The sequence below is a fragment of the Ascaphus truei genome, chromosome 5 (assembly GCF_040206685.1).
Source record: "Ascaphus truei isolate aAscTru1 chromosome 5, aAscTru1.hap1, whole genome shotgun sequence".
NCBI lineage: Eukaryota > Metazoa > Chordata > Amphibia > Anura > Ascaphidae > Ascaphus > Ascaphus truei.
The window spans coordinates 73886617-73909533 of NC_134487.1; the positions used below are offsets into that span (position 1 = coordinate 73886617).

At 38.7% G+C, this 22917-nt stretch overlaps 1 protein-coding gene across 5 annotated transcripts in view; it reads left to right on the forward strand.

Moving 5' to 3' along the window:
• Window positions 1-14333, forward strand: part of DOCK4 (dedicator of cytokinesis 4) — a 446778-nt gene extending 432445 nt beyond the window's left edge. For all 5 annotated transcript variants that reach the window (XM_075600022.1, XM_075600024.1, XM_075600026.1 and 2 more), the window contains 3 exons: window positions 6140-6253; window positions 11019-11080; window positions 13029-14333. In XM_075600022.1, the coding sequence (XP_075456137.1) occupies window positions 6140-6253; window positions 11019-11080; window positions 13029-13451 (599 nt within the window). In that variant the 3' untranslated portion in view covers window positions 13452-14333. The remainder of the gene's footprint in view (window positions 1-6139; window positions 6254-11018; window positions 11081-13028) is intronic.
• The last annotated feature ends 8584 nt before the right edge of the window (window positions 14334-22917 follow it).

A 22917-nucleotide genomic window follows, 5' to 3' on the forward strand; every position in this document is an offset into this window, starting at 1 on the left:
TCAGAGTAATAGCAGATTAATGGGGGTAACAAGGGAGGAACACAGTGGGGACAATTGGTGGTGATATGCAATCACTAAGTCCCCCTAGCCCCGGCTATGCCCGGTGTGGAGTACCCTCTACTCACGATGAGACACCACCTTGATCCCCCTCCTTCCAGATGCTGCCCTGACGCAGCCAAAAGTGTCTCCTCCAGGCACCCGGTGGTGAAACAGATTCTCTCAAACAGCAACAGGACAAGGTAAGAATCGATTATCCAGCCGCTCCATAACACAAAAATTAGGCACTCACCAGCAAAAAGAGGTTAAAAAGTAAGCTTTAATGAACTACATAAAAAACAAAAAAACAAACAGTACTAACTACTCTCCCACGAGTTTCACGCCCACTGTGGTGCTTTCTCAAGCCACAGTGGGCGTGAAACACGTGGGAGAGTAGTTAGTACTGTTTGTTTTTTTGTTTTTTATGTAGTTCATTAAAGCTTACTTTTTAACCTCTTTTTGCTGGTGAGTGCCTAATTTTTGTGTTATGGAGCGGCTGGATAATCGATTCTTACCTTGTCCTGTTAGTGAAAAGTTTTAGGTGGGAGAGGGCTTTACAGTAGATACAAAATGGGTAGACAGAAAATGTCCTTGAACAGAACGCAAGAGTCAGGAAGGTGTATAGCGAGAAATTCGGGCTGAGATAAAAGGAGGGTCAGAAGAGTGCATTGCCTTAAACGAGGAGGAGGAGAATTTTGTGAGTAAAATGGAATTTAATAGGAAGCCAGGAGAGGGATTTCAGCAGGAAAGACCCCAGACAGATTTAGGAGAGAGCCAAGTGATGCTAGCAGCAGAAGTTAGGGTAGAATGTAGGGGAGACAAGCGAGAGGCAGGAAGGCCGGACATTTGAAGGTTTCAATAGTCGAGACGGGAGAGAATGAGAACCTGTGTTAGAATTTTAGCAGTAGTGCGTCAGAGGAAAAGGCTAATCTTTGCAATGTTATGGAGGAAAAAAACAACAGGTTTAAGCTACATTGTGAACGTGTGAGGACAATGTAAGGGAGGAGACAAATGTGACACCTATGCAGCGGGCTTGTGATACTGGGTGTCTGATAGTGCTGCCAACAGTAATGAAGAAGGGAGCAGTAGGGCCAGGCTTGGGAGGATGTATGAGGAGGACCATCCATGATGATATAGCGGAGAAACATTCAGAGACTATGGTCTGTACAGCAGGTGTATTGTATGTCTTTATTTATATAGCGCCATTAATGTACATAGCGCTTCACAGTAGTAATACACGTGGTAATCAAATAAATAACAGATAATATAAATAACAGATCATGGGAATAAGTGCTTTAGACATAAAAGTAACATTAAGGAAGAGGAGTCACTGCCCCGAGGAGCTTACAGTCTAATTGTGTAAGATCAGAAGATCGGAAAGGAGTTCATGTGAATTAAGAAGTGGAGAAGGAAGGAGAAATGGAGATATATGAATAGAGGTTTAGCAATAATGTGGATGGTACTGTACAAAGACAAGTGTATTTGGGAAAGAAGTGTGGTTAGAGCAAATATAAATATTAGAGGAGGCATGGTAGTGGTGATAGTGCTTAGTGAAGTATTGAGAGATGGGTGAGGGCTGGGCACTGACCATGAAGTTAGACTCAAGAAGAGCAAGATGTGAAAAACAATGTATGAATGGCAGTGCCCAGAATGTCTCTGCACATTCACAAATGCTATTATGAACAATTTTTTTTAAAGATGAAGTGTAAGGCTACGATTATAGTGCTGGCGACGGCGATGGTGATGTCAGGCTGCAGTCGCTGGAAAAATGTAATTGAGATGACTTCCAGCAATCACGACCACGGCGGCAATGCAATTGTTTTGATGCGCCGTCGCCAGCACTATAAGCGCAGCCTAAGACCCTGATTCACAAAAGGGTGCTACGCTTTAGACGGCTTTTACTCCCATTCATATTGTACAGGGACATTATCCATTTTGTGAATCTGAGTCTATGAGGTGATTATTATGTTGCCCAGGTGATGCTTTATATTAATCATATAGGTTTGTATTTTCAGTTATAAATAAATAGACTGACATAAGATAAGGTGCAGTAAAAGGGCTATGATATTCCCAGTGGTATATCAAGTTTCATTGAGCACTTTGATGCATCTATTCCTTTTTCATTTCATTTTTAAATTCTCTAATTACTTAATTGTTTACCATAACTTTAACTATGAATTAGAAATACCATAATTTAATAGAAAGAAAATATCTGATACTTTACCTCTAAGATAAATATATATATATTTGCAGTAATACTGTAAATTACACAGTTCCATGTGGTCTGAAATAGAGGTATTTATCATATGTACCATGGATTTGCTTATGCTACTTTTTTTTACCATTTAAGTTTGCACGCTCCTTTATTTTAGGTTGTACACTTATATATTTCTGTTTTATTCAACATTACTTTGATTCAAAGCAATCTAACCCTGTGCATGTCTGATGCAATTCATCTCTGCATAATGTTCAGATTCAATTTTCATACTCGGTTTCTTTTTAATTATAATCCATGCCTTATAGAATGATGCCAATGTCTACACAATGAGCTGTATGTGGGTGTTAGACCAATTAATGAACAGTTAAGTGGTAAAAGAACAGTGTATACTTAAATCAAGTGGTAGGGAACATAATGTTGTGAAAGCACTATAAGAAAACTTTTGTACAGAAAATAATTGCAATAATATAAAGTATTATTAGTGGGATGCTATCATGAAATGGTGAGTTCATATCATTACTTAGGTTTGCTAGAGTTGAGGATGCATATGAATTCATGTATACTGTACAGTATCTTCTTTCTATTTCCTCTATACTGTAGCAGTCTTTTGGCTTGAGGCTCATCATCAAGTCCCCACAATCCATGCAGTACCACTGTATTTCTCCCTATTACTCTCATATATTCATTCTTTTATATTTATGTCATCTGATGTGTGATGATCTTTCTGTTTTGTTCCAACATTGTTAGGAGTACAGAGGAATATTTCTTTATTAGATCTGTTACACTTCTGCGTAAAGTGATTATTGCAAGTGACTTCTGTGTAAAGTGGACTACGTATAGGAGTATCAAATGCTAGTGGGATGTATGTAGTATACATCTCCATTGTTACGAATGGAGCTGTGCAATTAAGCTCTATGAATGACATAAAACCCTGCGCTGTACATAGATATTGCAGGCACAATGAGTAACTGCCTAGTAGAGTTTACAATCTAATTGTAGTGCTTGAGTCAGGAAGGATTGAGTTAATTGCCCAAGGTCACAAGGAGTGCTGACACTGAGATTTAAGCCAGGTTAACGGGTTCGGCGACCGTGACTTTATCACGACGTTTCCTTCAACACCAGCATTAGTTCACAGCTCTAGTAGCTGCATTAGTCCAGAGAAATGTAGATACATGTCAATTGTGATATCTTTTTGGGGATCAACATTACAGTTAATAGGTGAACTAATAGTGCAGAGCTTTTAAAATCTCATAGGTTTCTTCTGACAGAAACCGAAGACAAAACCTATGAAGTTTGAAAAGCTACTTGGTAAAAATGATTCTCTTCTACATCTCGAGCCAGCAACAGATCTGATCTTTTTGAGTTAAAGCCAACTCTGCTTTAACCCTTTAAGTACCAGAGCGGCTGCAGCACCAGAGGGGCTTGACCCCTTATGGCACTTTCGATCATGTGATCGCTCCATTATTTGTTCCGATCCTCTTCCTGAAAGATCACATTCTGCTCTCTCCTACAAAAATTAGCAATAAGATCATGACCTAGCTATGTCATGGGACGCCTGGGGTGGCAGACACCATGATGTAGTGGCTACGTCCATAAGCACCCCCCAAAGTGATAGTATCAACAATCTGTGTAAAAACGTATTAGATACTTTTTTTTTATTATTTATGTAAAAATATGGTAATTTATGCATTGGTACTATAGATACAATATTTATTTCAAACTGTTAACCCAGGAAAAATATGCAAACTGTATTTTTTTATTATTTACCTTAGATGGGCTGCTGGTCCTCCTCAGAAATACCACATACAGTACATGAAAAATAACTGATCATGTGAGGGCTGGCCATTTCTTTCATGGGGTGGGAAATGGGTGTCTCCCTGAGCCAAAGGCCACTATATTTAGCTCCGGGCACCCTCCAGTTCCAGACATACTTACCAGTGAAGTTATTGGATTTAAATCTTCATCAGGCAAAACAAAATGTATAAAACATACAGAACACCTACAAGCTCAAATTGAACCCCAAAAATACCCACAACATATATATAAGCATATAAGTTTCACAGAGGAGTGCTACTGAGCATGGCAATATATATTTAAAACCAGAGACATAACATAAAACACAGACAAAGCTCAGTGCACATCCAGAAAAACTTATATACGGTACAGTGCCTAAATATACATGTATAAATAACTAATAAATAAAATGGTCTTTTAGTTTAACATTTTGGCCAAATTGTCTGCATGCAGTGTGATTGTGACAAATCTATTACAGAGTGCTTTTCCTGGTAATGTACAGGTTAATAAAAGCTTCAATCAGACTTAGAACTTTTGCAACTTATATTGACAGATTTATTATAAATCATTCTTCCTGGCAATGCACAGGTTATTAAGAATTTATATTAGTGTAGGGACCCTTGAAACGTGGTCTGCCGTGAAGTTTGGCTCAAGGGCTTACAACAATTTGGCCAAAATGTTAAACTAAAAGACCATTTTATTTATTAGCTATTTATACATGTATATTTAGGCACTGTACCGTATATAAGTTTTTCTGGATGTGCACTGAGCTTTGTCTGTGTTTTATGTTATGTCTCTGGTTTTAAAAACAAAATGTATGCAACATCCTGGCCCATTAGGAAGCTTTAACATCATAGGTTGTGTCTTCCCGTTGGATGGACATTTAAAGCCTCTATAAAAAACCAGGAAGTAATACCGGCAATTTCACCAGTAAGTGTAAAACAAAATGGAGGTTAGTTAGAGTGGATTGCTCCTTTAAGAGTCCCAGCTGAGATTTGTAGATATGAAAAGACCTATTATACTGTCTATATTGCACTGCATTACGGGTCCCTGTGAAGGGATTTACCAGTTGCATTGTAATTGCAATTGTTTATTTTTCTGTCACTTGTATGGAAAAAAGATGTCAACTTATTATCAAAGCATATAAAACGTGTGATTCTGGGAGAAAAAATGCTAGATTCTAATTCATATGGGAAGAATACAGAAACCCCAGTATATAATACAGTGACACAGCTGGATATTTTATAATTGCCAAGCATAGAGTGCTTCTAGGTTATAGTAATGTAAGATGTGCTACAAATGTAAAACTCATATTTACACATGTAATGTTGTCCTGTCAAACTCCTTGTGTCTTTGTGTATTCTGTAAGATGCAAACTAAGGTAGATGGATATTTTGGTGCATCATGTCCATTAACCTGAAAATACCATGAGTATATACAACCTGTAAACAATGACTAATGTTATTTCTAGTTGCATTGTTTTTATTTTTTAAGGGGAGCAACTAATCGGCATTGGTGTTTTATTATTGATTGAATTTTTGTTGCAAATATTGCTAAACGTATAATACTGTTTTTTTAGGGGTTTAGTTTGCATTCTGTGTCAACGTACCAAAAGGTAACCTAGCCTATAACATTCCTATTGGGGGTTCTAGTAGCCGTATTGGTCCTGGAGAAGTGAAGGGCTTACTGCAGGCTGGAAGATCTCTTAATGGACCAAGTCCGACCAACATAAGAGTTCTTACAATTGCACAAGTTGATATGCTGTACTTTTATTTACGTATGTTATATGCAATTTATCACGAGATATTTCATTAAACCAGCATTATAGACCGCCTAGGATTCTGATGTGTAAATGGCTCTATTTTTATTGTCAATTGGAAATGTAATGTTGGGTGGAAAGCTTGGAGTGCTCCTGGCGATAGAGATTTCCAGAACCAGTGGTGTTGGCGGCAGATGTCCAGAGCAGCCAACCTAAATCTAAAAAAGGGAAGGATGATGGTTTTGACCAAATTATCTCACTGAGTTGTTTGACTTTTAGAATCAACAGTGAAATTGCAGGTTGCTTGTATCAGTTCTGCCTCTCTTTTACAGCAGTGAATACAACCCCAAGCAGTTGGAGCTTGGACAGCGGGAAAGAAGCCAAAAGTATGTCGGAGAGTGGAAGGTTTATGAGTCCCCCTGTGCCACCAAGACCTACACAATCTGGTAGGTGTGACTTCTCAGCAATGCTCACTCGCCAGATGTTCATTATTTTATATTGTAGCTGACCTGATAATGTTTAGAGGGTATCATTTAGAAAAGGTCCTCAATATTTGGTTCCAAAAATGGAAAGAGATTATTGCAAATTAAATTTCCATTTCATGGAAAGGGGAAAAAGAAAAGATAAATTAATTTTAAACTATCGTTTTGCTTTCTCTGCCAAACTTCGAACCATAAGTCAAGACTCTGCTGCACAAAGAGGATAATGACATTACAACCCACAGCACACACATTCGCATATACAGTACTTTCCCCTAGAAATCATGAAAATCCATACAGTAAAAACAACATACCAAGAAATATTAAAAGGAAATTAAATTAACCAACCTCTGATTTTTGTTCTGATGTAGTTTGTGTTCATTAATTTATTGTGATATTGTCAACAATTTTCGGTGAAGTGTGGGAAAGATGATTCACCCTACTCAATACAGGGTGAAGTGAAGGACAAGGCTGCTAAGCTAATGTTAGAGGAGAGATAATTATCATGTAAAGAAAGGAGTAATTATTACTCAATTATTCATACACATGCTATTCAGTTATTGTAAGTATAAAGAGCTGCAATATCAGATCGCAGTCAATAGCTTTGCCATTTGTTTCACTTGTCCATGTTGGCAAAAAGACCTGTTTAGGATTTATATTATGGGCACAATATGGATAACCAAGTCAGCCAGATGGCCGGTCTGGACTAGGTCAAAATGTAATAAACACACACATTACATCAAATGTAAGCCCCTTATTAAAGACAGTGGTCACAAAGGAATGCACAATGCATGTCTTATAACGGTTATGACCAGTAAGAGGTTAGGGATATTAACACTAGCCTATTGCACTTATCTATTTCTTGCATGCCAAAGAGGCTAGTAAGGGATTACAAAATTATACTAGGGGTTAACCTTATGCCCACTCCCCAAGTGACCTAACATCCCCACCGTAGGTTCACTTATAACCTTTCCACCTCCCCGCTCCCACCCCCGGCCACTTCACTGAACACCCTCTCTCTATCATGGCCTATAGGCCTATTAGCCAACCATGGCTAATAGTCCTGTAGGCTGAGGCCAGTTACAAAAAGAAAAGGAGCCTCATTGGCATTATAGGGGTTTGAACAGGAAAAAATAGACAATGTCCCCCAATCCTGAATAAACTGTAGGGAATTATTAGGGTTTGATACCCCTCCACAACTATTCCAAGAGGAAATCTTTAAGTCCCAATTGTTCAATAATCCAGCATGGTGAACCCCAAAAACAAAAATGTAAAAAAAACCTCCAAAATTGTTTACTACTTTCAAAGGAGACCCAATCCACAGGTCCTCCTCAGCGTCACTAAAGCTTGAACATGCGCTCTTATAGATATCCAACCAAAAGAGGAAATCTTTCAAATGATATTAGACATCTTTTACATTCACAAGTGAGTGTCTACAATCTGCTTAAGGGCTGTTCTATACTGTGTGCGGCCGTGCATGTGCGAACGCCGCATGCTTTTCGTGTGTGTGTGTGTGTGTGTGTGTGTATATATATATATATATATATAGAGAGAGATTGTGAATTATGTATTAAATAATATTTTTAAAATAAAAAAATAATAAAAATATTTTTTATTTATTTAGCTTTGACACATACACATACACACACATACACATACATACACACATTACAGCGCCGGTAGCAGCGTGAAATCATTCATTTCTTCATCTTCTCCCTCGTTGGTCCGCTCCAAGCTCCCTGACGTGCGCGCGCGGCCCTATTATAGAATGGCTGGCTATCCTCAGTCAACTAAAACTGCCGCGCGAGCGCATGGCATAGCGCACACCCGAACTATAGAATCAGCCTAACATTCCACTAACTGGTCCTTCAACTATTGAAATTTAGCAGCATTCATTGTAACAAATTAACCTTGGCATAGGTTAGCAAGCCACGGTTTAGTCTACAAATGCAGCCAAAATACTTCCATACAAATCCTAAACAATTAAATCCTACTGCATACAGTTTTCCCTATGTATTCAGAAAAAATACAGAAGTGGATGTTATTTTAGTAAAAATACATACAATTAAAATGTCAATATATTCCCCAAAATTTACTCGGAGGAGATGACTAAAAACTGATGATACTAATCTGTTTTAAATATTTTATTAGCATATTTTTGAAACATTCTCTATTTATCTGTTAGTTATGTTTTTTATTGCCACATTATAATATACAGCATGAATACTATAAATGCAAAGGGGGCTATGTATAAAGATATGTTTAAAAAAAATAAAAAATAAAATGTATATATATTATAATAAAGAATATCACTTGTGAGCACGTTCACATGTCTTAGACAGGTCTGCACCCCTGCCTTTCAACCATTATCACCTAGAATACAGTGTGTCCACTGCAGCAAGGGATTCTGGGAAATGACATGCAAATGAGCACACAATGTGTCACCTTTTGCCTGGAATATCCACTCACATGGAGCCCATTTAATCTGATGCATCGCCGTTCACACAGCTTTTAAGCACCACATGGGACTAGCAAAGCAAGTACAGACCACTCACAGAAATGTTTCAACCTTGATGGGTATCATCAGTGTGAGGTTGGTCTTTACTTGCCTTGAAATATTTATAGGCTGAGTAGGTTTACCATACATTTTAAGTTATGGTGGGTGAAAAAGGCGACAAAAAACCTCCACCGTTAGCATATAGCTAATAAAGAATATCCCTTGTGAGCACATTCACATGTCTTAGACAGGTCTGCAAATATATATATACTAGCTGATATACCCGGCGTTGCCCGTGAGTTAAATTTCCCGCTCCCTCCTCTCCCCCTATTTCTGTGCTCCCCCTCTTTCTCCGCCCCCCCGCAGTCCCGTGCGGCACCTTTCTCGGGCGCAGGCCCCGCCCCCCCCCCCTCGCAGTCCCGTGCGGCACCTTTCTCGGGCGCAGGCCCCGCACCCCCCCCCCCCGCAGTCCCATGTGGTGCTTTTCTCGGGTGCAGGCCCCGCCCCCCCGCAGTCCCGTGCGGCGCCGTAAGTGTTAAAGCTGTAGATGTATTGAACGTGAAGGCAATCATGAAGGCCCAATGCGAATGTAAGCCATAGGCTGGCGGCCATTTTATAATGTGAAAGTAAATTAACACTGTGTAGGTGAACGTGGCTTGACGGGCGGCCATTTTGTAATGCCAATTCAGAGTGCGAAGGGGGAAAGGCAGTTGCTGAATGCGGACATTTTGTGTAATGGTGTTTTACATTGTGAATGCGATTATGGATTTTGGTGTGGCGGTCGCGGCTACAGGGAGTGTGGTGCGGCCGTCTGTGGCACAGGGAGTTTCGGCCGGGTGCAGGCTATGGCGTGCAAGGCTACAGTAAAATGTGCACGGCTACAGGGAGTGTCGTGTGTGCACGGCTACAGGGAGTGTCGGGCAGGCGTGTGTGCAGGGAGTGTCGGGCAGGCGTGTGTGCAGGGAGTGTCGGGCAGGCGTGTGTGCAGGGAGTGTCGGGCAGGCGTGTGTGCGGTCCGTGCGGGCCTGTGTGCGGAGCTGAAAGCGTATTTATTAGGTGAAGAAGCCGTATTTTCCATTTTTATTGGTCTCAGGTGTGAGTGTGTGTACACAGGAGTGAACGGGGGTGACAGTGAGTGTGTGTGAAGCATGGTCTCAGGTGTGAGTGTGTGTGTGTGTATACAGGGGTGACAGTGAGTGTGTGTGTAGACAGGGGTGACAGTGTGAGATGGATGAAAGTTACCTTGGACTCCGCAGGGGTTCTCTGGGGGTATGGTGTGTCAGTGTCAGTGTGTGACAGTCAAGTAGGTGTGTGTCAGTGATGTCACTGTACCTTTTGGCCAATAAGAGTCGTGTGGGGGCGGACACAGGGACCAATGTCTGTATGTGTCTATGTGTGTGTCACAGTGGAGCTTACCTCTTGGCCAATGAGAGTCGCGGGTGGGCGGGCAGACCCACGGACGAATCTGATTGGCCACATCTACAACCCCACAAACTTCAGATTTATATATTAAGATATATATATATATATATAATTTTTTTTAAAGTGTGCATTGGTTAAAGAAATCTACGTCTTTCCTAAAATCACTAGTGGCATATGTTATGTCACTATTCATGTTGTCACATTTTGCGCACACTTTCCCGTTCTTTGTATGGTGTACAGATGTACTCAGTCTTACTGTCCCCGGCACTGCAGACAAACAAGTCAATGTCTGCGGCGTCGGAGACCGTGTTTGCCAGGATGAGCTGCGAGGGGTCCACGTTTCTGAATGGGACTCCCCGCAATGTTAAACCTTCGCTGCTGTGACCACCGCAGCCACGTGACCATGCATAGACAGTACGTCGTGCTACATCTGTACATCACACAGTAAATGCATTAAGAACTATTTGCATCTACAGTACTTGGATTTGTCTTTTATGCCAAGAGAAACAAGACAGTCAATTTTAAAGCATTTATGGCACCCAAAAGTGGAACACGCTTGCAATTTTTTGTTAACATATTATTTGCATATGTGCACTACCGACAACATCCAAACTTCGCCCCTGACGTCACCCATCTGCATCTTTTTTTATTTATGAAAAAAAATGTTGACGCACAAAACATCAGTCGGTTTTATACATTGTCGCACAAAGACGCCTGAATTTAGTTCTACAGTAAAAAAGCATTTAGTGATGCTTTTATACATACAGTAGACCCCTCTATGACAAGTAACTCATGTATTATGTAATTACACAGCTTCTCCAGCCAGGAACATAGCTGCAGTGTCCCCTTCTCTGATGGGAAGATCCCCTATGAAGGTAAAAGTCTTTGCTATTTATGATATGTATGTGGCTCCTGCATGTTTTTTTTTTTAGTAGTACTGTAGTAGTAAAAACAGGGAGCTCATGAGTTCATCTGCATATCTTCCACAGATCACTAAAATCTTCTTCACTCAGGAACCAATGTATGAAATTGCAATGGGGTGAGTGGAGTGGGTTCTTTTGATCTGTGAAAGACATGCAGATGCATACATGGGCTTATTGTGTTTCATGTACCTTGTAAAGTGGAGGATTTTCATTACCCACCAGAGCCTTATTTTCCAGGCTCGGAATGGTAGACATTGCACAGAATTAAAATAATATTCAGCCAGAAGAGGGCACACTTACACTATAAATGTATAGTGATAATTTCTTTTACATTGGCTTTAAAATCTATTGCACTGTTTTTGTGAAGAGGAAATAACATGGTGGAATCTGCTTTGCATTTATTTTGCGAGAGGAATTAGTAAGACTGGTTACTGATTATTCTCTGGTATAAAAACAGAATTGTAAGAGCTAACAGTATCTGAGACATGGCAAGAATTAATCCTTTCCTGTGCTATACTTTTCCGTACTGAAGAGAGTAAAATAATTGGAAATAAAATGCCAATTTGACTTCTAATGGATATCATTATTAATATCAGGTTTGATAATGCTTTAGTGGCATCTCAGGTCCTCATTTTTCCATTAAAATAACCATCCTTAGTCCCCTACATTTTTTACTTGCTTAAAGCAAGAGGATTTCCATTATGTATTGGCTTAGTAGCAATTATGTTGACAGTGAATGACCAAACATGTTAAACATTTCCAGAAACAGGCGTCTTTCCCAAGTACAGGAAGTAAAAGGGGGGGGTTGTACTCCAGGAGAAAACACATTTTCTGTAAGTTGATTAAAACAAAATAAAAATACTGTTATTTCTGCTTTAAAATGTCCATTTTAAAAATTCTTATACTGCACCGACACACTTTATTCGAGCAAATACCCAGTATGTACCTGGCAGATACCTGGAATGCGCCGCTCCTCACCTCTGACAAGCCCCGTTGTGTTTGCCTTCCCAGCCTGGGTTCATGCCTGGCTGACGGGCGGCTGATCTGTTAAATGATAATGATTAGGATTTAATAGGCTGCAATGCTTCGCGTGTCTACCAGATGGCATAAATTCATGAATTGTAATGCAGTATATATATATACTGTGCAGTATTGCAGCCAGCGGGAATAAAATGCTTCAATCCCTGGCTGGAAAATAACCCAATGCATTCGGGCAGAAAACAGTCACAAACCTCAATACACCCGGGTATACCCGAATTCGTGGGACTAGCCGAGCTCGAATAAAGTGTGTCGCCAGTGTAAGTTACATTATTGCTGGTACAGTATCTCACACCAACCAGTCTCCAAGCAATCTACCAGGCTGTATCCCCTAAGCGCTGAAGGAACTGTGGCCAAAAGAACATCATGATGTTTAACATTTGGTGGTCTTGCACAGAAACATCATGGCATGTCATAGCATAATTATAAATTAGCTATCATATACAGTATATGTATATTATATTTGACTGGCTCATGCATTGCCTTATTGTGAGTAAATGGAAGTTAAAAACAGATAATGGCAGACCGTGTGTAACTTGCTTCCCTAAAGACCCCATGACAAAGTTGGACCAGCTTTTTGATATCCGACCAATCATAGCCTGTCTCTGTTTCTCTAAACCCGGGGTTCCCAACTCCAGTCTTCAAATACCCCCAACAGATCAGGTTTTAAGGATATCTCTGTTTCAACACTGGTGGCTCAATCAGTGGCTCAGTGATTTTGATTGACACCTGTGCGGAAGCAGGTATATCCTTTAAACCTGACCAGTTGGGGGTACTTGAGGACTGGAATTAGGAACCACTGCTCTAAAAGTCAAGTGTGGCACAGTTCAAATAATAACCATTGCTCTTCATTTTTATGCAGGGTTCAATGCAGTCGTTTACACCATCTCCTGTAGATTGCCATCCATCCGGCCTGATGTCTAATTCCCCTGTTTTGTCGGGAAGCTGTAGCAGCGGAATCTCCTCACTTAGTCGCTGCAGCATTTCAGAAATGTCTGGTTTCGATAGTCAAATGTTTGACCAAACTGTGATGGTTTCTAACTACGGCATGCCAGAGGAGCCAACCAGGAAGGAAAATAAGACTCCGCCCCCCTACAGTGTGTATGAGCGGACTTTGAGACGCCCTGTTCCCATACCTCAATGCCTTTCAATCCCTGCCCCTATTGATCCGCCAGCTTTACCACCCAAACCGGGCCCAGTACGGCCAACCAATCTGGAGAATGGTAAAAGGACCGAGCCACTTCCACGCCCCCGGCCTTTCCCACGGAAAGTATCTCAATTGTAAGAAATGCTTATTCATTTCAGTGCAGTGGATGAACAATATCATTACTTTTAGAACAATTAACCCTTAAGGGCCTATGATTAATTGAAAACTGCATAAAGGGTTCAAATATACCTAATGAAAGTGGGCACTTTAACTGTTTACGATCCCCCCCCTAATTAAGGAAGTGGAACTTTTTGTTTTGTATTATTATTTTGCACATTATTATATAAATATTAATTCAGGATTAACTTGACCTGAGCACTTTTGGTCAAATAAACACAAGAACAAGCACAGGAATTCTCTTACAATGTGCTATTTCAGGACGATCAGTTTAAAATTCTGTAGATTTCTAATGCATTTCTTTTTTCCTTTTTATATATATAAAATGTTGTTTTCTTTACAAAAGCAGATGTTATGTGTTTTGTTTTGTTTTCAAAATACTTGATAAGCTGTTCGTTTGTTTTTAACTATTATTGACATGCACTCTAACTAAACCAAGCAACAATTTTGAATTGGTTATATTTGTCAATCCTAAATATACAGTAGAATATGGCTAATTTTGAAACCTTCCAGTTAATTTATTTCCTTTCAAATTAGCATGTTGTTAAGGCATGTTTTTTCTTTTCCTAATTTGATGAGGCTTTTTCAAACATGTAAACATAATGTACATAGAGCTTTCAGCTCTAATTGAATTGAATCTATCTTCTATATTTAGGGCATTTTGTATACAGAAAGACAATTTAGTATTTGTTGCTCGATTAAAGCAGCAATCCCCTTTACTTGTATTTTAGTTTGTATTTTAGTTTACCATTCATTATTTTTTTACCGGGTGGCAACTGCGGGCTCCTCGTGAGCTGAACTGCGCAGATAATCAGCAGAGGAGCCCTGGTTCTACTTATGTAAAAGGGGGTGGGGGGGGGGGGGGGGGCGTAGGGGTAGTTTTACAGAGGATTGCTGCTTTAACTTTATTTGAGGCTTTTTATATTTTCATTTGCATGCATAAAAAGTATACCACTGGTCACAGCGGAGTCATAAAGTAAACGTAGTTTAAGAGTGCTGACACAATATTGTACTCCAGCTGCTCAAACCCCATGAATTCCTTAGCTGTGTTACAGTAAGCAGATGTATGGGGAGACTTTGGTGATCCAATATTACAAAACTGTATTGAATTATTTTTTGCAGGCAATTATAATTCTACAACATAAAGTACATAGATGTTGTTGTACACATTGTTCAAAGTGCCTTGCATTCACCCACCTGTTTCAGTCCTGTCAACATATAAAAACATGCCAATTAAAATTTACTATAGAAATGGCATGCTACAGACAGGTTTGTTCAGCTCCTAATTGATACATATTAAATACTTTCAATGCTTTACGTGCATAATACATTTACATGACAGGATCGTGGGTTGAGGTGCCCTAAAAGAGGAGTTGTACTGTTCTTGATTGTATGAGAGCATAATCCCAGTCACTCCATTCTTATGTTATACCTTCCGGGGAAGAAATGAAGGAGTTATTCTTTGAAATATATATATATATATATATATATATATATATATATATATATATATATATATATATATAATCAAAAAATAAATAGATGATACCGTTCTGTGGCTAACGAAATGCTTTTATTTGTGCGAGCTTTCGAGATACACTGATCTCTTCTTCCGGCGATGTTACAATGTCATTGTAACATCGCCGGAAGAAGAGATCAGTGTATCTCGAAAGCTCGCACAAATAAAAGCATTTCGTTAGCCACAGAACGGTATCATCTATTTATTTTTTGATTATTGAAGCTCGGCTAACACGGTACTGATACCTCTACATATATATATATATATATATATATATATATATATATATATATATATATATATATATATATATATGTAGAGGTATCAGTATATATATATATATATATATATATATATATATATATATATATATATATATATATATATATATATATATATATATATATATATATATATTCAAATAAAGATGTAGGGTTCTGTAATGATGAAAAAAAAAAAAAAAGTGCTCAATGTGCACACTACTACTGTATCACACTTTGATCAGTGATTGTACATGATCTTTCATGACCACTCAGTTATATAAGGAGAGGAACCTGGGGGTCTTGAAAGCTCATATATAGCAACATCTATGTTAAGTTTGCTTTTTATTATACTGTAAATACACCCTGCAGAACAGCCAAGTAAAATGAAAACTGTGTAACGAGGAGCATTAATTGGCATGTTTTATGTATGTTCCAGGAATTGTTTGTCATGTCATACATGCTCACAAAACGGTGGCTTTTTATTGTAGGACAAGATTTCATATCTAATGCTATCAGTAAATCGATAGGCACAGTAACATGATTACAGTTAAATAAAAGGTTATATTCTCAATGTTTAGCATATGGAGCATGCGAAGGAGGCAGTGGATATGTTGTCTCGTCCTGTTTTGGTGCTTCTATCCCATAATTTGTAAGATTATTTGACATGGATAAGTATGTCTCTTCAACTGTGTGCAGTAACAATGCGTTTACAACAGATGCAGCAGCCCCCTAATAAATGTATTGTATTACAGCAACAAATTAATTTTTTTTAAAGAGAAGATAGAGGAGAAGTATGTTGCAATACTGTGGCAGAGGCTGGTGCAGTCAGGGAATTAAGAAATTCTTGAGATAGAAACATGTTTATTCTAAATATGAGATTAATCCCGGGATCCAATTGGGTGAGATTTACAACAGACAGAAAATGGGCAGACTAGGTGGGCCAACTAGTTCTTATCGGCAGTCAAATTATTTGTATTTATGACCCAGCCTGAAATACTATGAATATTTTAGATCGCATACAACTCTGAGAAAGCTACCATTGTTAACTTGGGAAAAAGCATCAACGTTTCAGCCCAGCATTCCTACATTAATACATGGTTAATGAGCCACAGTAGTTTTGGGACCCATCAATTAGTGTGATATAGCTTGGATGATTGTAAATGCTCTATATTGGATGAGGATAAGTATGTCTCTTCAACTGTGTGCAGTAACAATGCGTTTACAACAGATGCAGCAGCCCCCTAATAAAATTATTGTATTACAGCAACAAATTAATTTTTTTTAAAGAGAAGATAGAGGAGAAGTATGTTGCAATACTGTGGCAGAGGCTGGTGCAGTCAGGGAATTAAGAAATTCTTGAGATAGATACATGTTTATTCTAAATATGAGATTAATCCCGGGATCCAATTGGGTGAGATTTACAACAGACAGAAAATGGGCAGACTAGGTGGGCCAACTAGTTCTTATCGGCAGTCAAATTATTTGTATTTATGACCCAGCCTGAAATACTATGAATATTTTAGATCGCATACAACTCTGAGAAAGCTACCATTGTTAACTTGGGAAAAAGCATCAACGTTTCAGCCCAGCATTCCTACATTAATACATGGTTAATGAGCCACAGTAGTTTTGGGACCCATCAATTAGTGTGATATAGCTTGGATGATTGTAAATGCTCTATATTGGAACAAAACTATTTATTATTAGGCAATCTCTCTGGCTATTGCTTTCTGCTAACTATATATATATATATATATATATTTTTTTTAATATATATATATTTTTTTTTTTTCTATTGTATTCATTATTAATATGCTTTTGCAATCCACTTAGTGAGGGCCTGCCATCGCCATAAGACATTGTTGTGCACAAAAGTCGAAATATACATATCCATAACCAAATAATTAAAAGGGCTAAGCTATGATGCTGTAGTCACAGTATTGGGGAGAAGCTTGTGTGTTTGCATTTCCAGCTTCACTACATGACTGCCGTCCACTCATTGTTCCTGGAAACAAGGAGATCTCAAAATTAGTGTTTCGATATTGTTTTATTTGTTTATTTTGGTTTCATGTCTAGGCCCACAGAACTACAGTAGACAAGGCAAATTCCCACTGGTTTACTGCAAGTACAAAGCACCTTGCACACTTGTATTCACTTTCATGTGCTAGCTGTTTATGGAAATTAACAGAACAGTTATGCATTTTAAATCATCCTGTTAAAATATTTCCCTCTTTTGCTGGGAAGTCAATTTTGGTAAAGCGTGTATTTTGCTTTTTATTGAACGTTTGAAAAAGAATGACCACTTTTTATATTTTCCCAAGAAAACTGTTGAGCAGGTGTACACTGCTGAGAGTGGTTGACGTTTTTTCTATAGTAAATGTTCAAGTATTTTTGTACATAACTGGTTAACTTTGAAGAGATATTCCATTATGTTTAAAAAAAAAAAAAAAAAAAAAACACAAAAGAGAGAGCAGACATGCATATGCAGTATGATTGTAATAATTATGCCAAATACTTTATGTATTGAAAAAGGATATTTGTACATATGTGCTTTTTAAACAATACTTCAGCCATATTGACTTTACAGTTTTGAATGTCAGAAGAAAATATATGTTAAAATATTTATGTTTTAGTAAAAAAAAAAAAAAACTTAAACTTAAAGAAGAACAGTAATGTTAGCTTTGTATCTGGCAATTTTGCAGTTTGGAATTTCTAGAATTGGCTGTGGCTTTGGAATATAACATATTGTGTTTGTAACATACTTTAGCAGATGTAGAAGGCTACAAGAATATATGTTTGTATGTATATGTATACATATACATAGATTTGTATAAAGCAGCATTGCCTTCGGGTTAAAATTAGGCATTACAACAATTATTATAACAAAGATTCTTTGATTTTTTTTCTGTGTAGTTTAGTTGATTTGTTGTACAGTGTTTGACCACGGTATTATATATGCGTGTATTACTGGGCTCATTTGTGCAGCATAACTTTTATGATAATCTCTTGGCCAGACGCTCATTTTTAGTTGCTGCAGTAATGGAACAAAAGTGAAATAAAATTACTTGATTAATACTTATTTTGTCGTTTGATCTGTTTGTTTTGTTACCTTACAACAGCGTTTCCCCAACAGGGTACCACTCACTCGAGGAGCCTATATACCTTTATTATTTTGATGTCCATGATTTAATGGACCAAGGAGTTCTCCACAGGTATACTGTAGTTAACACAAGCATTTGAAACCCCACGTACCAGCTAAATCAAAGGAGACTAATCAGATATTATTTCCTCCGGGACTAACACAGCAATTATGATGCTATAACTTACATGTGTTTGATTTCCAGTATTTTTAATAAAAGAACAGGGGTGTATTTTAATGAATCGTGGTGGTCCTCAACAAGAAAAAAAGTAAACGTTCAAGTGATCTAGTAATGGCGTGCTCAACTCCAGTCCTCTTCCCCCCCAACAGGTCAGGCTTTCGGGAAATCCCGGCTTCAGCACAGGTGGCTCAATCAGAGGCTCAGTCAAAGACTGCATTTCTGATTGAGCAACCTGTGCAGAAGCAGGGGCTGATTGAGCCACCTGTGCTGAAGCTGGGATTTCCTGAAAGCCTGACCTGTGTTGGGGTGGGGGGTTTGAGTACTGGACTTGAGCCCCCTATTCTAGTATATAGTAAGATTTGAGAATACCGGAGTTAAAATAAGGAATACAGGTTGCCGAACAACATTGGAAAGTATCTTTTTTAAAGCTCACTTACTAAATGGAAGAATTCCAACTGTTTTAGAGGCAAATATAAGACTCTGTGAAGTAACATTCAATTTAATTGGTAGCACAGATATTTCGAATTTCATAGAACACTTTTCATTGAGGAATCTGTACTATAGATTCACTAACGTTTCACAACCATTATTCATTATTCATAATTCAAGTGAATAACTTTAACAATCTATAATCTCTCTAGAACTTCAGTCAGTCTGAGATTAAGTTTCCCTAATTGTAATGTAAAAATCAATATGGTAGAAGTAATCATCCAGTAGGAAGCCGGACTCGATGATTCCACAAGATTTGATCGCCATATTGGTTCCACAGGCAAGTATCCAGGGATCAGCCAGCTGCAGAACCTGACCAAAACATCGTCTTCCGCTGTATTTAAAAAATCAAAAAGGCTCTACATAGAGATTTTAAGATTGTATTTTGAGTGTGCACAGATAATTCTTAATGAGTACAGCACAAATGTCCAATTATTATTGCTTCAGATTGTTTTCGGAGAGTCCTGCATGGCAATACGCCCACTTTAATGAATAGGTTCATTTGTCTCCGGTGCTTTTAACTTTTAATATGTTTACTCTTTTTCTTTAAAAAAATTTCACACCTTCCTTAAATGTCTCCTTAAGAAACCTTTATGAATGCAATTCTATACCTATTTACACTTTGTATTCAAACCATTCTCTCCAATGACCTTTATGTAGCTAAATCACAAGGTCACGATTCCGTACTACTTGGATTATGCAGCTTTGTCCGTCATTCTCTATTATTGGTTATTCTTCATTCAGCTTAGGTCATTTCTTGTTTTTTCTCCTTCCCTTCCTTCTTTTCTTTCTATACCTCTCAGTTATTATGCATGCTTTATCCCACTATATGTTGCTATTCTGCAAGGCTAAGCTTTGTTAGCTTATCTATGCTCTTTCTCGATGTCATTGTTATTCATTTGGCTTTTAATATCACATGTATGCAGGCAGCACATGGATTTATTTCTTTATACCGGACATCTTTCTAGCAGCCTATTAGTGTGTTTCTCTCTTATCTCTCGGCAATGTCTTTTCCCTAAAAAGCCCAAGTGTGATATTAATCAAAATCAGTGGAGATGCAAAAAGCAGCACTAAATGTATCCAATAAAAAAGCTCTGCAATGCATTTAAGCCTACACTCTTCTGCTATATATATATTTCCATGTGTTTACAGCTTCTTGTTTAACTTCTGCTTGTACACATGACATAATGGTGTACATACAAATAATTCTGTTGTATCTGTTTCCTTTAACAACACTGGTTAGATTATAAAATCTCTGGGACAAAGGCTCCACTATCATCAATATAGGGAGAAATGGCATTCATGGTATAAAGGTAGTAGGGACAGGAATGAGCATGTTAATGTAATCATCAAACTGCTATTCTCTTATTCCAATATCTGCCAATAATGGACAAGCACAAAAAAAATAATAATTACGAATTGCTAAAGCAAGCAAGAGATTATCCAGAATCTTTCCTCCACTCCCCTAACCAACACCCCCATCACCAATCCTTTTAAGTCCCTGCCCCACCCCCCCCATTGCTACCCCTATCACTGATCCTCTAAAGTCGCCCCCCCCAGGAGCACCTTAACTTTGTAGGTTCCTGAACAGGGTGTTCAGTGTTGCAATATGTAATGGGAAGCCATGTAGCGTATGAGATGGAGCAGCTTAAGCAAAGTGCGAGACACGTGGCTTCCAGCAGGGCTGCAGACAGATTTACGGGGGCCCAGGACTAGATTTATGTCCGCCCCCGCCCCATCAGTAGTGTTGCGAAGCCCCCCCCCAATTTCACACCCTCTTCCCATGTTTTTCTCTCCCCTATCTCACCTCTCACTCTCCTCCCTCCAATTACCCCACTCTTAATCACTCACTCCCTCCCATGTATTTCTCTCCCCTGCGTCTCACTCTTACTCCCTATTTTCCGCACTCACTCCCTCACCCCCTCTCATACACCCCCCTCTCCTCTCTCTCCCCACCTCCGTCAATTACCCCACTCTCAATCCCCCTCCTCACACTCATTCCCTCCCCCCTCACACAATCCCCCCGACAAAATATATACCAGAAAACACCACCCCAAACACATACAAAAAAATCCTCCCCATATATATACAAAACCCCCAAATACATACAAAAAACACCTCCCACAAATACATATAACCCCCTAATACATATAAAACACCCCAAATACATATGCATGCACAGTTACAGATAATACATACGCCTATAATATATATTATATCTAACTGTGCATGCAATGTCTTGTATATAATGTATACCCTGTTCACTTATGTAACTGTATTTGTAACCATGTATTATTGTCATCTTAACTATGCCCAGGACATACGTGAAAAAGAAAGGTAACTCTCAATGTATTACTTCCTGGTAAAACATTTTAGAAACAAATAAATAGATATAAAACCCCAAATACATTAAAAAACAAAAAAACAAATATATATAAAAAAAACAAATACATATAAAACCCACCCAATATATATAAAAAAAAGTTGTGTGTGTGTGTGCTGATCACGTGCATTTGTTAAGTGAAAATTCTTTGTCTTTTGTCACTGTTTTGACACAGAAATTGTAATTGTAATGATGATGTTTTTAATTAATCAAAACAATTTCAGTGCCAAAACGCAAAGAAGTTTGACTTGGAAAGCGTGTTTTAGCTATTTGCACTTTTATATTTATAGTAACTGAATTCCTTGTGTGTGTCTGTGTCAGTCAGTGTATGTGTGTGTGTGTCTGTTGTTCTTAGGATCCTGCCCCCCCTCTCCTGACTCTTCCCCCCCCCCCCTCCTGAGCAGCCCCACTCTCCCCCACGGCGGAAGTACGAAGACACAGGGGGTCTGTCTGAGTCACATTAACACACCTTAAAATGGCCACCAGATATCCCTGAAAAGTCTGTACTGTTTACTGTGTGCACCATCTGTACATCGCAGCAAACAAAGAACAAAGAATAAAAAAATAACGCTGTGTTGAACAGCCACGTACCCCAAAACCCCGGACCCCTAAAATAACTCGATCACAAAAACAATCTCATGTAACAGCAGAATGCCCAAGTGAAAGGGTGCAAATGTGGTACTGACTCAAGCAAAGAAACAGGACTAGGGCCTTATCAGGAAGCTACAACTTGAAATAGATAAATAAAAAGTACAAAAAAAAAAAAAAAAAAGACTAGCCAGGGACTGACTTTCTCCTATCCCCTCTAGACGCGCGATCGAGACATGGCTCCCCCAAAAAAGGCAGACAGATCGGAAGCCTCTTCGTTAAAAAAAAAAAAAAACAATGCCTAAACCATCAGGCAAACAAAGAGTAAAACAACCTCAGGACCAATAAGAAACTGAATCAGGTTCAGACGCAGACCAAAGCTCAGATATTAGGAATGATCTGAAGGCCTGGGTCAAAGAAATCAAGCAGACGTTCCATGAAGAGCTGCAGAACGGACCAAAGGCTTTGAAGAAGCCGTGGAGGCCGCTACCGAAAAGTAGGTGGAGATAGACAGAGATATAGCCCAACTGAAAGAACATATATCTCGACTCCAAGATGCCCAGGAGGAGAGTGAGAACAGATCAAGAAGGAATAACGTTAGGATCCGAAATGTCCCAGAGTCAGTCCCCAATGAACAAATCAAGTCTATCTGCACAGGCTCTTCCAAAGTGTACTTCCTGAAGCTACCAACGCCAAGCTGGAACTAGACAGAGCCCACAGACTATATGCAGGCCAAGAGAATTTGAAAATAGAGGCCCCAGAGACATAATCACAAGGCTCCACTATTTTTCAACTAAAGAGGAAATAATCAATAAAACTAGAAACCAAGACAAGATTCTTTTTGAAGACACAGAATTACAGATCT